The following is a 15,085-nucleotide window of genomic DNA, read 5'->3' on the forward strand; positions in this document are numbered from 1 at the left end:
TACCCATGGCAATAATCTCTAGAAGGCTTCCCATTAGCTTTACAGGAAGTTAGTGAAGCAATCAATTTACCTTCGTCATCATCACTTTGTATGCATAGAATTTTTTTCCTTTTCCTTTTCCAAGAGCACCTTCAAACTTTTCAACAAAAAGCTGTGCCTCCCTGGAAAATGACAACAAGAGATATGCAGATTATGTTATAGTAAGTTTTATATTGTCTCTGTCATATTAATGGAATTTTTTTACTTCTCATTGAGCTTTGTAAAATCTTGTTCCCTTAGTAATGTTAGGAAAGGAAAGCTCTTGGAATTTGTATTTTGCATACTACTATATATTTAATGTATATGTAATGCAAAAATACAAGCAACTTCAGACACGTGATCTAATACAAACATATTTGGAGCTCAGAGACCTGCCTATGTCCAGTTAAGGTTACCAAATACATTTAGTTACAGTAAGTCAGTAAACTGACTTTTGCAGTTCAGCTACTGCCCATTTATGTGATGCTCAAGCAATTAACCCTGTTATCCTGACAGTTATTCCAACAGAAGAAAGCTGGATCTTCATGGGACACTGTGGATTCCTGGTTGTGATCACCTTTCTTACTTTCTGTAATCCTTTGCTTTTTCCTACTCTTCTAATTTCTTCCTTGCTCTCTTCTTTGATAGTGAATCAAAGTGAATTATCATTTTGATTGCCAATATTTGATCTCACTTGTGTCCTAGTCTTGCTCTGGATACATTAAAACATCCCTGCTCTGCCCTGGCAGCTTAGGACACATTCCCAGGTTGAGAGAGATACGTATACACTTAGAGCTTTGGTTCCCTTGTGCCCACCCTTCTCAATATTACATTTAATTTAGCTCTTCTGAATTTTTGCACACATCTCCTCTAGTTGTACCATTCTCAGAGTAATTTCCTTGAAATGCAGCTTCACTGGTCCCCAGAAGACTAAAATTTTGCCAAGAGAGATATATAAGTTAAATAATGTAAAGATGAAAGGAAAGCTTTTAAACTCTTTCTAAAATGCACAAAGTCCATGGATTAAAACAATAAAGTGATGAGATCAAGTGCGAACTAATGTTTCCTCCATTTAACCCAATTTCCATTGATGACTTTCCATTATGTCTCTCCTGAGAAAATGTGCTCTAAAGGTTAAATGCCGTAAACCACTGGAAAACAGACTAAGGATTTTTAACTGCCAGTGTACACACAATGCTGTAAACTGTTTTGTTGCCACACTGGATAATTTCAAAACACTCTATATTATGTTTATTATTATTATTGCATTGCATTGCACAAAGCACCTGGGAAAAGGTAAACTATTGGGAAAATACTAATTGTGATGCATATTGATTGTGATGTGCATTTCTTCTCTCTTTCCAGAACAAGGAAGGAAAGTGTTAAACTGCAAAATCTGGTAGTGTCAATGACAGTATAGGAGTGTAGTTTAGTGAAGGAGAGTTAAAATTACCTGACAAGGTGGTCATTAGCCATGTCATAACTTTTCTAATTTAATGGTTAAAAATCTCAACATCTGGTATTTTAGTAACAGCAAGTGCTTAGGGTGATCTTCAGTCTTTCACAACTTAGACACCCACTGCAACAATTGCTTTAGCTTGCAGTACCAAGGATCCAAATAAGTGCACATAAGTGCAAAGTTAAGTTACTGAATTTAATTTTCAGCCATTGAGAGCTTTCCTTATTTGAGAGCCCTCTCAGCACTCTCTCCTTCCAGGTGCTTTCACCCAAACACAACTGGTGAAAACATCAGGGCGAGTGCAAGGCCACCCAGCCTTCTCAGGACTTCTACACGCCTTTTCCCAACATTTGAAATAATGAAAGCTAATCTAATCACTCTTTTTTTCTTTTTTTTTTTTTTCCTTCTTTTGTCCCCCCCCCCCCCCTCCTATAGCACAAGGAAAGCAAATATTCAGATTAGAAAAGATAAAAATACCCAGCCAACCCCACAGCCACAGAGCTCACCTATTCATCACCTCAAAAGTTTTCCTTTAGGATCAATCCATGTCCTTTTACGGATGTAGATCCTTTATTTGCAATCCTTTGCTTCTGGATCACATTTTTATTCTGGATTTTTAAATCCGACCTTTCTGTGTTTAGCTAACATTGGCACTGACTGGGGATTTTTTATTTTCCAAGCCACTCTGAGTGCTGAAGAGATTTTACAGCACACTGCTCACATATAATTTTTCATTTTGATTCTCAGAAAAATTTACAATTAGATTTCAGCCCTCTGAAGTAAATCAGAAAAAATAGATTGGTTCAACTTTAGGAAACTTGTGTCCAAGGGTCGCTTTTAGACCCAGTCCTCAGAATCCAAATTCTTGCTGCTCTGTCAACATATACAAGGGAGTCCTGACAGCAGATGGCAGCTTCCTCTTAAATTCAGCAGTCAGTGCTGGGGCAGTGCCATAAAAGCAGGCAGACTCAATAAACTGCACACCTACCAGTCTCCCAGGTCAGCATACTGTATTCTACTATCACTTCTATCACTGGGTAATTCAGGTTTGTTCATGAAAATTTCCTGAAATCAAAACCTATAGAGTAAAAAACCTGTGTTTTCAGTCACTAATTATGTTACATTACAGAACATGAAATTTTCAAATTTTAAGATGAGTCTTTTCAGAGTGAAGTGATAAGAAAGAAATTTAAGGACATAATACAAAACCAGCAATAAAAACATTAAAACATCCGTGATAGCATATACGAGTACATTTTGCATCTATGAGTGAAACAATCAAGCCCTCCAAAAACTTGTTCTGATATAAAATAAAGCCAAAACAGGAAGGAATTTTCCACTATCAAAGACCTAAAAATTATTTATCTTAAACCCCTTTTTGACTTTTTCAAAGTTAATTTGGTAAGATTTTCTACTAAAACTAGTTTTTATTATCCTCATCTGACACTTGGACCCCATCAAGCAATCTTTCAAGTGTTATCAGTATATATGCTTTTTCTCCAGGACAAACCAAAACATTGCCTTCTCAATGTGGTGATTTGGACCTACAGATTTTATGCTGCTGAAGCTTTTGAATGCTTCCCTGGATTCTGCTTTGCCAGTGGCTGAAATTACCTCTCTCCTTGCACCCCTTCTTCCTTAAACATTTTATAACCTATTTTTCACTGATTTTCATTCTGTTTCCCTGCTCTGGACCAAGTTCATCATTGCATCAAAAACAACCATTTCGTACTGAGTGATTACAAGTTCAGTCAACTGAGTTGCACAAGAAAGACTGAACCAAAAAAGCTGTTGGATATGTATTTGCATAATATTTATTTTCATGTTTCATCAAAGAAGCATGAAGCAACTCCTTTCACTGTCTTAATAAATTGCTTTCCCATAAATGATGAAAGAAATCAGCAGAGTCCAAATGATAGACTTACAGTATTAATTTCATTTTCATTTACACTGAATTTTACTCTGGTCTAATAACAAAGCACTTCAATTTTTATTTTATTTTTTTTTAATTAACAGGATTGCTGACATTAATACATTGACCATTAATGCACACTGTCCATGACAAGATGTTTCAAACATGCATCAAAAATTGTGGCAATAATGTTTCCAATCTTGTGAAATAGTAGCCAAACTCATCATATAATTAATAAACACCATATAATTAATAAAAGTGTAACAGGTTATATGGCCAAAAAAGTGGTGGTGAATAGAGTTAAATTCATCTGTCATCCAGTCACAGTGGTATTCCCCAGGCTCAGTACTGAGGACAATCCTGGTTTTTTTAATTATCTGGAAGAGGGGATAAAGGGCACCTGCAGTCAGTTTGCCTCCTCAAAGGAGGTTGCAGCAAAGAGAGAATCGGTCTCTTCTTTCAGGGACAAGCGACAGGACAAGAAGAAATAATCTCAGTTTGTTACAGGGGAGGTTTAGATTGGATATCACCAAAAAAAGCTTCACCAAAAGGTTGTCAAGCATTGGAACTGGCTGCCCAGGGAAGTGGTTGAATTCCTGGAGGTTTCAAAAAGTTGTGTAAATGTGGTGATGAGGGACTTGGACTAGAGATGTACTTGACAGTGCTGTGTTAATGGCTGGACTCGATGATCATAAGGTTCTTTTCCAATCTAGTTTTTTTTATTATTATTGTTATGCAAATGAAATAAATTATTTTTTAAAAAAAATTACTTTGTGGAAGAATAGTAGAAGTATTCTTTCACTGTTGGAATAAAGCAAATCAAGTTACCATTGATGTTCTACTGGCATATCTTAAATTTTGGGAATTTTACCAATAACATTCTAGATAACATTTTCATATTGCTTATGATGCTGGAGCCATCAAAGAGAATATGTATTCATTCTCTCCTCAACTTTTCTTCTCCCACCAGCTCTGCAGCAGATTAGTCCACTGCCTATTACTCCACTGACTACTTACTCCTGACCTCTGTGGTTTGTAAGTTACACAAACCTCCTGGCCTTAAAAGTTCAGCATCAACTTGGCACCATTCAATCAGGGACCAGGCTTCCCATGTCCTTTCCATATTTGTGACACATAGTCTTCTTAAATATAGTTCAACAGATTACAATATTAAGGTTTCTACCTTGTTGTCTGAACTATCTAAGTGAAAGACCTCTATTTGTACATCCCTATGGACTTTTGTCAAACCTTGTTTTTCCTTCATTTCTTTTGTTCCACAAATAAAATGTGATAACAGGAAGAATAAGCAGGTCTTAGAAATACTTTAGAAACTACAACAAAAACCCAAAAGTACATATATATATATATTCGTGCCCACTTGGAAGTAATGAGACTTCACAAACACAAGGATGTGTCAAAAACAATGCAGACCAACAAAATCAAGCTTTGTAATCACTGGTATCATGTGTTAGAGGTAAATTATCTGTATCACAAGACAGGCCAAAGTGTGCCTCACTAGCTAACTGTGAATTTAAAGAAGCTTTAGAGAAAGCTTATTAATTGAATTACATATGCTAAAACTAATAAATATTTCAGGGGGGCAGGCGTTATTGTCCCAGAGGAGCCCGAGTTAATTATTAATACAAGGTGTGGAGTTACAGCTTCCAAAGTGCTAGGTATATGGTACCTCAGGCACTTCTGTGCCGGAGAGAGGATGCATTACAGCTCTTAGAGCTTGTTGCTAATGAATATAATTTGACTGGATTTTTCAGTAACAGTTCAGGAGGGTTTCAGACTCTAAGAACTAAAAGTTCAATATAAAGAAATACTGATTGTCCAGGACTTTTGTAGATCTTACAAGATTGGCTGAAAACAGACTTTGAAACAAATATTATCAGGCACAGCTCACTTGAAAATTATAGTGGTATTTAATACCCATCTGGCCTCCAAGACAACCACTCTGGCCTCCAGGACTGTCAGTATGTCCACAGTAAGAGATATGAAATACTGATTGATGGAAGTGTACAAAGAGTACAGCAAAAGATGAGAATTTCTACCATCTCACACATGCACCTTATACATCTTTGTATAAAAAATATACAATTTTATATAAAATATCTTATTTCCAATTCATTTGTCTTGATGGGCCATCTAAGTCCTGTAATAAAATGAATTATGCAACAAAAACACTGAAAATCACCAAAATATATTCTATCTCTAGCACATGGCCTGCTATGAAGGAGTGACCACATCAGTGGAAAAGGGAAGCACATCAACTTATTCGAGCTATTCCAAAGGAGAACAACCAAGCTGCTCTTAGAGTAACTTGGTTAGGAGGATGGAGCCAGCCTCCTATGAGGAAGGCAACCTATGCCAATGCAAGACTAACCTAACAGCAAAAAAGCATTTCCTAGCATCTAATCTGACTCTCCCTGGTCTCAGCCTAAGGTCATGTCCTCTGGTCCTCTCACTGCAGTGCCTGCAGGCACTATAGCAGATATGGGCCCCCGACTCACCGCAAACTCCTTTCAGGGAGTTGTAGAAAGCGATGAGGTCCCCCCCTGAGCTTCCTCTTCTTGAGACTGAACAGCCCCAGTTCCCTCAGCTGTCCCTCATGAGAGATGTTCTTTAGTCCTTTCAGGAGCCTCCTTGCCCTTTGCTGGGCAGGCTCCTGCCCCTCAATGTCCCTTTTAAGGTGAGGGACCCAGAACTGAGCACAGACTTGGGTGAGGCCTCCCCAGTGCCCAGTACAGGGGCACGATCGTCCTGCTGGCCACGCTGTTCTTGACACAGGCCAGGAGGCCACTGGCCTTTTTGGCTACCTGGGCACAATGCTGGCTTATGCTCAAACACCAACCCCCAAGCTCCTTTCTGAGGAACAGGTCTTGAGCCGCCTCACCCCAAGACTGAAGTACTGCACAGGGGCTGCTGTAAGCCCAGTGCAAGACACAGCGCTTGGCCTTGTTGAACCTCTTGCAGTTGTCTTCAGCCCACTGATTGAGACTGTCGTCTGCAGAGCCTTCCTCACCTCAAGTAGACCAACACTCCCACCCAGTGCGGTGTCACTGGCAAATTTAATGAGAGTGCACTCAATTCTCATGGCAGATCATCAATAAAAATGTTCGACAAAACTGAGCTGTGGGGAGCACCACTAGTGTCTGGCCATCAGCTGGATTTAGCTCCATTCACCACCACTCTCAGGGCCCAGACAACCAGCCGGTTTTTATCCATTGAGGAGCGTACCCATCCAAGTCAGTTTTTGTGGAAGGATGCTTTGGGTATCAAATGCTTTAATGAAGTCTAGATAGATGACACCCACAGTCTTCCCTTCATGTACTAAGAAGATCACTTTGTCATAGAAAGTGATCAGTTTGACAAGCCATAACCTGCCTTTCTTCAATCCGTGTCAGCTGGGCTTGATCTCCTGATTGTCCTGCATAATGGCACTCAGGATAATATTTTCCATAAATTGCCTGGAATTAGGCTGACAGGCCTGTAGTTTCCCAGATCATGCTTCTGATCCTTCTTGTAGATGAGTGTTACATGTGTTAATGTCTAATTTCAGCTGGAACTTCTCCAGTTAGAGTACTACTGGTAGACTATTGAGAGTGTTTCATTTCTTTCACCAGTTCCCTTATTCCTGTGGGGTGGATCCCAACAGGATGCATAGAGCTGGGCATAGCAGGGCACTAACCATCTCCTCCTGGATTGTGGGGGCTTCACTCATTTCCCCATCACCAACTTGCTGCCTAAGGAGCTGGGTAGCATAAGGACAGCTGGTCTTGATATTGATGGTTGAGACAAAGAAGAGATTAAGTATTTCTGCATTTCTTTCTTTCATTGTCACTACACAACCCTTCACATTCAACAAGCAATGAAGACACTCTTTGACCTTCCATTTACTGAAAATGTTATTTATAGATACTTTTTACTGTCTTTAAAAGTAGACGTCAATCAGATTCTAGTAGGGCTTTGGCGGTTCTAAACTTCTCCTTACATGAACTTGCAGCAACCTGGTAGTCCTCCTAAGTTACCTGTCCATCCTTCCAGAAAAAATAGATTCTCTTTTTTCCTGAGATGAAGACTAATATTTCTGCTTAACCATGCTCACCTTTTCCCCTAATGACTTTTCTTCCTGCACATGGGGACAGCCTGTTCCTGAATATTTAACAATTTCCATTTTAAAGCATATCCAGCTTTCCTGGACTCCTTTGTCCTTCAGGAGGTCTCTGTCAAACAATCAAACAATCAAACAATCAATCAATCAATCAATCAATTTAAGCCTCTCTTTAAATCTCAGTCTTGCAAGTAATAATTAATGGTCATCATCACATGGTAGCTCTTCAGACAACTGTGCGCTGACCTGAGTAGGCAGTGACAAGAAAAAATATCACAAGTTCTCATCTCCCATAGAAAAGGCACAGCAATGCTGTTTACATACCATGCAAACCAGTAGAGGGAAAATTGCTAGAATAAGAAAACTCTTCTGAAGGAGAATATTTGTCCTGGAAATGAGAAAAATTCTGGACTCTAGGCATACTCATATATTCTGTAGCACAGACTGGTGTGTCCCCAGCCCACAGCCTAACAAGTCTATTGCTTAGGGCCTAGGAGAGTGGGGACACTGTTGTAACACCTTTTCACCTCTCTCCATGTATTCTTCTTTCTTTTTTCACATCTCCAGACCCATGATGATCTGATCATGATGTCTCTAGGTGAGCTTAGAGTCTGACAATATCGATACAGGTCAACTTTAAAACAGCAGAGGGACATTTTACCAGAGCAGCATCCTCATCAAGTCACAGTTCCTCAGAGAATAATCAGGGGCTGTTTGAAATGCATCTTTTTAGACATGGGGATCTAAATTAGAAGTCAGAGATTATCTAAATTGCCAACGTAGTTCTGTTAAGAATGCCATTTCCACAATGAGCTCTCAGCCATGTTTTGACTGAAGGAATTTTCTGCAGAGTAATTACTTCTACATCAGTGTTCCAAAATTATTGTTCATTCATGCACTTCCCAAAGAATGAAGGAAAATATTTACCATTTTGCAAAGTAATCACTAGAGTTAAGTATCAATCATCTTTCCCACCCTATACAGTTTAAGCCATGAAAAAAATGTTCCTTTGAAAATGCTTGAAAAATGTTTTAATTATTTAAAAGTCTTGTTTAAAAAAAGAAAAAAAAATCAGTGGAAATTAAATCTTTCCCCAAAAAGTGTTTTGTTTGTTCTGACAACACTTATTTAAAGAAAAAAAAAAAAAAAAAAAAAGGTCCTAATTGATGCTAATATTAACCTTTCAAAATAATATTTTTAAAAGTACTTTTTGGTCTTGTTTTATGTATCCATTTTTCATATGTACATCCAGCATGTATCCATTTTTCATATGTACAAGAACAATGCCTATAATGCCAATCTATCAGAATAATGATTCTGTTATAAATTTTATATAACTTGCTAAAATACAGAACATAGATACTTTAAAATATGCTGATACTATTGTAACTGTCATCATAACAGAATGCCCATTTATAAGATTTTTTTTTTTACTTTAAATAGCATAAAAACTCCAGGTCTTGTCTTGCAACTCAGTTGAACTTAGGCTCCAACGAAACAATTACAGAAACAGGGCTCTAGAAAACACACTCTATAACTGCATTTTGGTATGTATGTCTTGGGATCAGAAAAGCATCAAATGGTTTAGGCTGGAAAGAACCTTATAGATCACTTATTTTCAGACCCTCTGCCACAGGGTCTTACTAGGCCAGGTTGAGCACAGCTTCATCCAGCTTGTCCTTGGACACTTCCCAGAATGGGGTATCTACAACTTCTCTGGGCAGCTCCATCTAGTGCCTTTCTACCTTCACCGTAGAGAATACCTTCCCTATATACAGACTGAATCTAAATTCTTAAAGTTTTTATTATTGTTTCACTTTAAGGTTTTATTACTATTTGTATAATTAGCACATCCGCTTGTAAAAATCTGCTCCTGTCTTCCTTAAAAGGCCCCTTTAAGGGGCCATGGAAAGGCTGCTATGAGTTATCTACAGAACCTTCTCTTCTCCAGGCTGATCAACCTAACCCTCATATCCTGTCTCTATAGGAAAGCAGTTCCAGTCTTCTGGCAATTTCTGTGGCCTTCCTCTGGACCTGCTCAAGCAGGTTCATGCCTTTCCTGTACGGAGGGTACAAAATCTGAACACAGCACTCCAGCTGGGGTCTCACTAGAGTGGTTTAGAGAAGCTGAATCCCTTCCCTCACCCTACTGGCCACACTGCTTTTGATGAAGCCCACGACATATTTGCTTTGCTGGGTTGCAAACCCACATTGTAGCCTTTTCTTTGACTTTCCATCCATGAGCACGTCCAACTCTTCCAAAGGGCTGCTCTCCATCTCTTCCTCCCCGAGCCTATATTGCTGATGGGGGTTGCCCCAGTGAAGTTGGAGCACTTGGTCTTGTTAAACCTAATGAGATTCCCAGTTGCCCACTCCTTGAGCTTATCCAGGTCCCTCTGAATGGCATCCTTTCAGGTGTGTCAACTTCACCATTTAGGTTGGTGTCATCTGCAAATTTTCTGAGGCTGCACACGATCCCTCCATCTATGTGATTGATGAAGACATAAAATTGCACTGATCCCAGTATGAATTCCTGAATGACACTATTTGTCAGTGATGTCCAAACAGACATGACCACCAACTCCCTGGGTGTAACCATTCAGATATTTTCTTAGCAACCATATAGTCCACCCATTTAATCCACATCTTTACAATTGTGAAAGGAGCATTTTTTGGGGTATCATGTCAAAGATCTTACAGAAATCCAGCTAAATGACATCCGCAGCTCTTTCTCTGTCCACTAATGGAGTAACTTCGTCACAGAAGGTTTGTTCAGGCAGTTTTTTTCCCTGGTGAAGCTGCGCTTATTGTCTCAAGTCACCTCCCCATCTTCCAAGAGCCTTAGCAGAGTTTCTAGGAGGATTTTTTCCCGTAAATTACTGTATTAATAGACTGGGTGCATCTCTTTCTTCTAATATCATGGCCCACAAGTGGAAGTATAGAGGAAAAAATAACCTCTGCGCCAGCTTTCCTTACCAGATACCCCAAGGCACAGAAGTGTCTCTTGATCATCCTTTAGCCACATGTTGCAGTGTCATCACTGCCCACATGAAAAAGCAATAATGGAAAATAGTCTCAGGGACATACCAAGCCATGAAGTTTCCTTGGAATTTCTAGGAATTATCGGATAGAAGAATGGCTGTAAAAATAGAAACTTTCTCCATAGGAAGACTACAAACAAATGTTAAGCTTATATACATGGGGATCCTTCAGCTGTAGACTATCCAAAATTTAATCTGCTCGTTTACATTTTGAAAAATTTCTCTTACCTTCACAATGATTCTACTCTACGTCTCCTAGACATTGTTTCCTTTTACCTCATTTGATTCTTTTCATTACTTCTTTGCAAGTTTACCCTTTCCAAAATTACCTTACCTTCTAAAAGGACAAATCTATAGACTTTCCACACCATATTTCATATCTGTGTTTTCTGTTCATATTAAAAACTCTCTGCAGGACAGACCACCATTTCTCTGACAGACATGTTTTGTTGGTGTCTTCATATTGACACAGTGAAAAAGTTATCTAAAAGAAGGGAGCATAGCAGTTTTGTCAAAAGAATAAAGTTCTTTCTATTTACCGAGTTGTTGTGCTTGGTGGAAATTTAAATGTTTATGAATACTTAATTTTTGGCTTCAAAGTAAATATAGAGATAGGTTTGCTAGGGAAAAATACAGTTCTCTATGTAGCATAAATAAAAATGCATGCAAGTACAAGTTCTACTTCGAAGAGTTTGCTTTTTCATAAGTTAATTTTTTTCTTTTGCAAAAGTCAGACTAGGGAGGAAAATTCTCTCTCTAGCAATCTTGAGGTAATCCTGCATTTGCATCATTTTTCTGAGAGATATAAATGAGATATTAATTTCACCAATGGAAGAATTCATCAGCATCAACCCAACGGAGGAAAAGGAAAAGATTTTGCATGGGGTTGTAATGGAAATTCCAAAAAAAAATATCAGCTTTCCATATTTGATTTCAGCTCTACTGGGACAAGAAAGCGCTGCTCTGCAACACCATTTTCCTCCACTTATTGTGAGAATACGCTCCAGGGAAGAGAGATTAGAGATAGTCTGAATTTAATTTGTGAGTAGGTGCAGAATCAAAGTGAAAATTCAGAAAAAAGTGCAGAACAGGACAGCAGATATTCATTATGGAAATCAAACCATACTTCAGGACAGACAATTTCTTTTTCATCTTCCATGGCTTGTTTCGTAGAGTGGCAATGAGTTTCTTTTTTTCTTCTACCTCTTCTTTCAGCTTGGCCAACTCCTCCTCTGTAATTGGCTCCTCCTCCGATTCAGAATCAGAGCTTCAAACAAAAGCAGGAACAAAAAATATCACCAAAACTCAAATAGGATGGAAGTTTTCACAGAAAAACATACTTTGCGCTAATTTCTGTTAAACTTGAGACCAGATGAGTGCCTTGACATTTGCACAGAAGCAAGACACTTCATTTAGACTAATTATTAATTTTAGTATGAAAGGCAAAGCCTCCACACAAAATGCTGAGCTGCAGGTGAACAAGCACTACACCTTCAAAATCACAGTGAGCAGCAGCACTCTTGGGGTAAAATGTGCCAGTCACTTATTGTTTCTGCAGCTGTAATCAGCCTCCTAAGAGTCCAACCCAAACTCATAATGGTCAAGTGAGAATGCTGTAACTGCAGCCATAAAAGCAAACTCCTTCAAATGTGTGTCACAGTAGAGAGAACAGACACAACAGCCACAGCTAAGACAAATTTAAACACCAAATGACAGCCCATGCACTTACCAAGGCATTTCATAGATGTAACAAGAAACAGTCCATTTCTCCATAGTCTACCCCACAGAAATCCGGTTAACTATGTCCACATCCTCAATCCCTCTTCTAAGAATCCTTATCAGTTCTTACACTCTTGCTCCACTGACTTCATGCTGTGTCTTTTCTACACACACTCTGTCTCTTTCTTTTCTCTCTCAGGGAAGGGTTAGCCCTTGGAAGCTTCATGTTGCCAGGAAAGGGTTAAATCTGCCCAGGCCCGCAGTGGCCATGTGCTCTCTGCAGTCTCTCCTGCTGTACCTCAGCTCAATGTGCCTCAGCTCATCTGGGTTTCCTCTCTCCACTCTTTTCCTCTCTGCCTGGAAACCCCTGAAGGAGGGGGGTGGTGGAGCTCTGCCCACCCCTCGGTGACAATCGGGGCGGCCTCAGCCCAAACGGGCCCATGGCTGCTATCAGGGCCCAGCAGAGATCCCTCCCTGCTCCAGGGCTCCAGGGAAGCTGAAAAAGCAGTCGACATCAAGCTGCAACCTCTTCTCCACCACCAGGAGCCGATGGAGCCTGGCCAGGCCTCGGTGGGGGGAGGAGCAGCAGGCCGCACTCGATGTTACCCGTTCAGCTGAACAGGAGGGAAAAGCTGACCTCAACAAAATCAGGGTTTATATGGGTACTTCCCAAAGTCACACTGAGCAATCTCAGTGGTCAAAACAGATGCCAATATCCCAAACTAACCTTCTGATAGGTCCCTGTCCTTTCTAGAACGATTCCAAGGTCCTGACTGAGAAAAACACTCCACATTCCTCCCTAACTAAAAACTAAACTGTGCCAACCCATGATAATGATATGAATGACACAAGAGTACACTAGCAAGAATATATTATAGGATTCAAACTAAACAAATAAAATAAAAGTAAAATTCTTTTTGAAACACAGAAAAAATACTAATTTCTTGTTGGTCATCTACCTATAGTCTTCATAAATTTTACTTAATTATAGCAAAAGATTAGGGGATGAGCTGAAAACTTTCAGACACACAGAAGTTAGCAAGGGAAAGAAAGAGGCTCCCATAACTGTGGGTCACGCTTCTATTAAAGGTTAAAGTGCTATTTATTATCATAGAGCCATAGAATCACAGAATGGTTTGGGTTGGAAGAGAACTCAAAAACCATCTCCCTCCAACCCTCTCTGCCATATGCAAGTGTGCCATTCACAAGATCAGGTTGCTCAGGACCCCAACACTGACCTTGAACACTTCCCAGTTGTGAGATATCCACAGCTTCTCTGAACAACTTGATCCAGTGACACACCTACTCTGAGTGAAGAATTTCTTCCTAACATCTAATCTAAATGTGTTAAATCTTTTCCCACTTGTTCTGTCTCTGTCTAGCCATATAAACAGTCTTTCTCTCTCCTTTTCATAAGCTGCCTTAAGGCACTGGAAGGCCAGAGAGGGACCTTCTCCAAACCTTCTCTTCTCTAAGCTGAACAATTCCAATTCTCGCAGCCTATTCAGTAGGAGAGGCACTCCGTATCTGACCTTCTGAGCATCATTGTGGCCCATACTGAACAGACCGTCACCTTAGCAAGTTGTGTCCATCAGTCTTACCATTTGGAGCTTCACATGACAATAAACCATATCACAGGAAACTTAAAACTACATACAGAAAAACTGCGACTGAACACCACATCTATTTATTGTCATACCAGTATTGTGTATAGCAAGTTGAGAACGGTACAAAAAAAGTTATTTGTGCATAAAATTTTGAGAGAGAATGCAAAGAGGGTCATGTCTTCATTAAGAACAGAAGGATTAAAAGAGTCTGATTTGAGAGAGTTCAGAATCCTAAGTTGCAGTCAGTCATTTTGCATTTTACAAAGTGGTGTGATGTGCCTGATATTAAACATTTCTTTTGATGGAAGATTGCTGGGTTATTCAAAGCTGGAATTTGTTGGTTTACAATACTGCAGTGAGAGGGTGGAAAATATGAAGGCTTTGTGCTAATGCAGTGAGCTCACCAAGAAAAGGTAGCTTAACAGAACACAAGAGGTCAAGTCAGGATAATATGGCCTTTGTGCCCTTTGCCAGCTACTGCTTTGTTTGTCTTTACAAACATGTCTTCTCTTCCATTCTTCACTTTCCTTTGGAACCAGAAAAATAATTAAAAATTGAAATTTCAGAGTTTCTTTAAGATACAGTAAGCTTGGAGCAGTAACAGCAGACTTTTCCTTTGACTTAAGTGGTGGAACACCATAGTAGTCAAGTCAGGAAATTATAATTCTGTCTTCTGCAACCAAAAGTCTTAGCCTTAAAAACCTTAAAACATTTTTATTCACACATTTGAAGGCCAGAAAGGTTCACTGTGACCTGCAGGCTTACATAAAGCATCAAGTGTCAATAAATATCTTGACATCAAGTCCCCATCCTCCTTGGCTCCAATTCAATGCACATCTAAGCCAGCAGAGCTCTTGAAATTGAGTGCTTATTCAAGTTGCACACATAATTAACTTCTTCGTTCTATTCAACTCAAGTTTGGTTTTATGACCTGATTAGATATCTCTGCTTTGGTTTTAGTTTCATCTCCTCTTTATGGATGCAATCTACTTTTCTCATTATTTCTGTGTATAGCATTAAAAATTATGATGAAAATGTTTTCTTTGAGCTAGGATGCTACAGGATAAGATTGGTATGACTTTGAGGGTATAGCATGACAATTAAATAAATTTGACTAAATTTGAAATCTTTCGTTATAGTTTTTTGTGTAATTTCTATTTATACAGATAATCCCCATATCATTGCCTGTCAGTTAACACTATTCAATTAGAA

The 15,085-nt window shown here is 39.2% G+C and overlaps 1 protein-coding gene across 1 annotated transcript in view; it reads right to left on the bottom strand.

The window, feature by feature from the left end:
• Nucleotides 1-15,085, bottom strand: part of TMC1 (transmembrane channel like 1) — a gene marked incomplete at its 3' end in the record, with an annotated part of 43,918 nt that overhangs the window by 17,550 nt on the left and 11,283 nt on the right. The window contains exons 4-5 of the mRNA XM_040090997.1: nucleotides 11,674-11,814; nucleotides 71-161 (exon numbers count right to left, since the gene is read on the bottom strand). Of these exons, the coding sequence (XP_039946931.1) occupies nucleotides 71-161; nucleotides 11,674-11,814 (232 nt within the window). The remainder of the gene's footprint in view (nucleotides 1-70; nucleotides 162-11,673; nucleotides 11,815-15,085) is intronic.

Source organism: Hirundo rustica, chromosome Z (assembly GCF_015227805.2).
Source record: "Hirundo rustica isolate bHirRus1 chromosome Z, bHirRus1.pri.v3, whole genome shotgun sequence".
Taxonomy (NCBI): domain Eukaryota; kingdom Metazoa; phylum Chordata; class Aves; order Passeriformes; family Hirundinidae; genus Hirundo; species Hirundo rustica.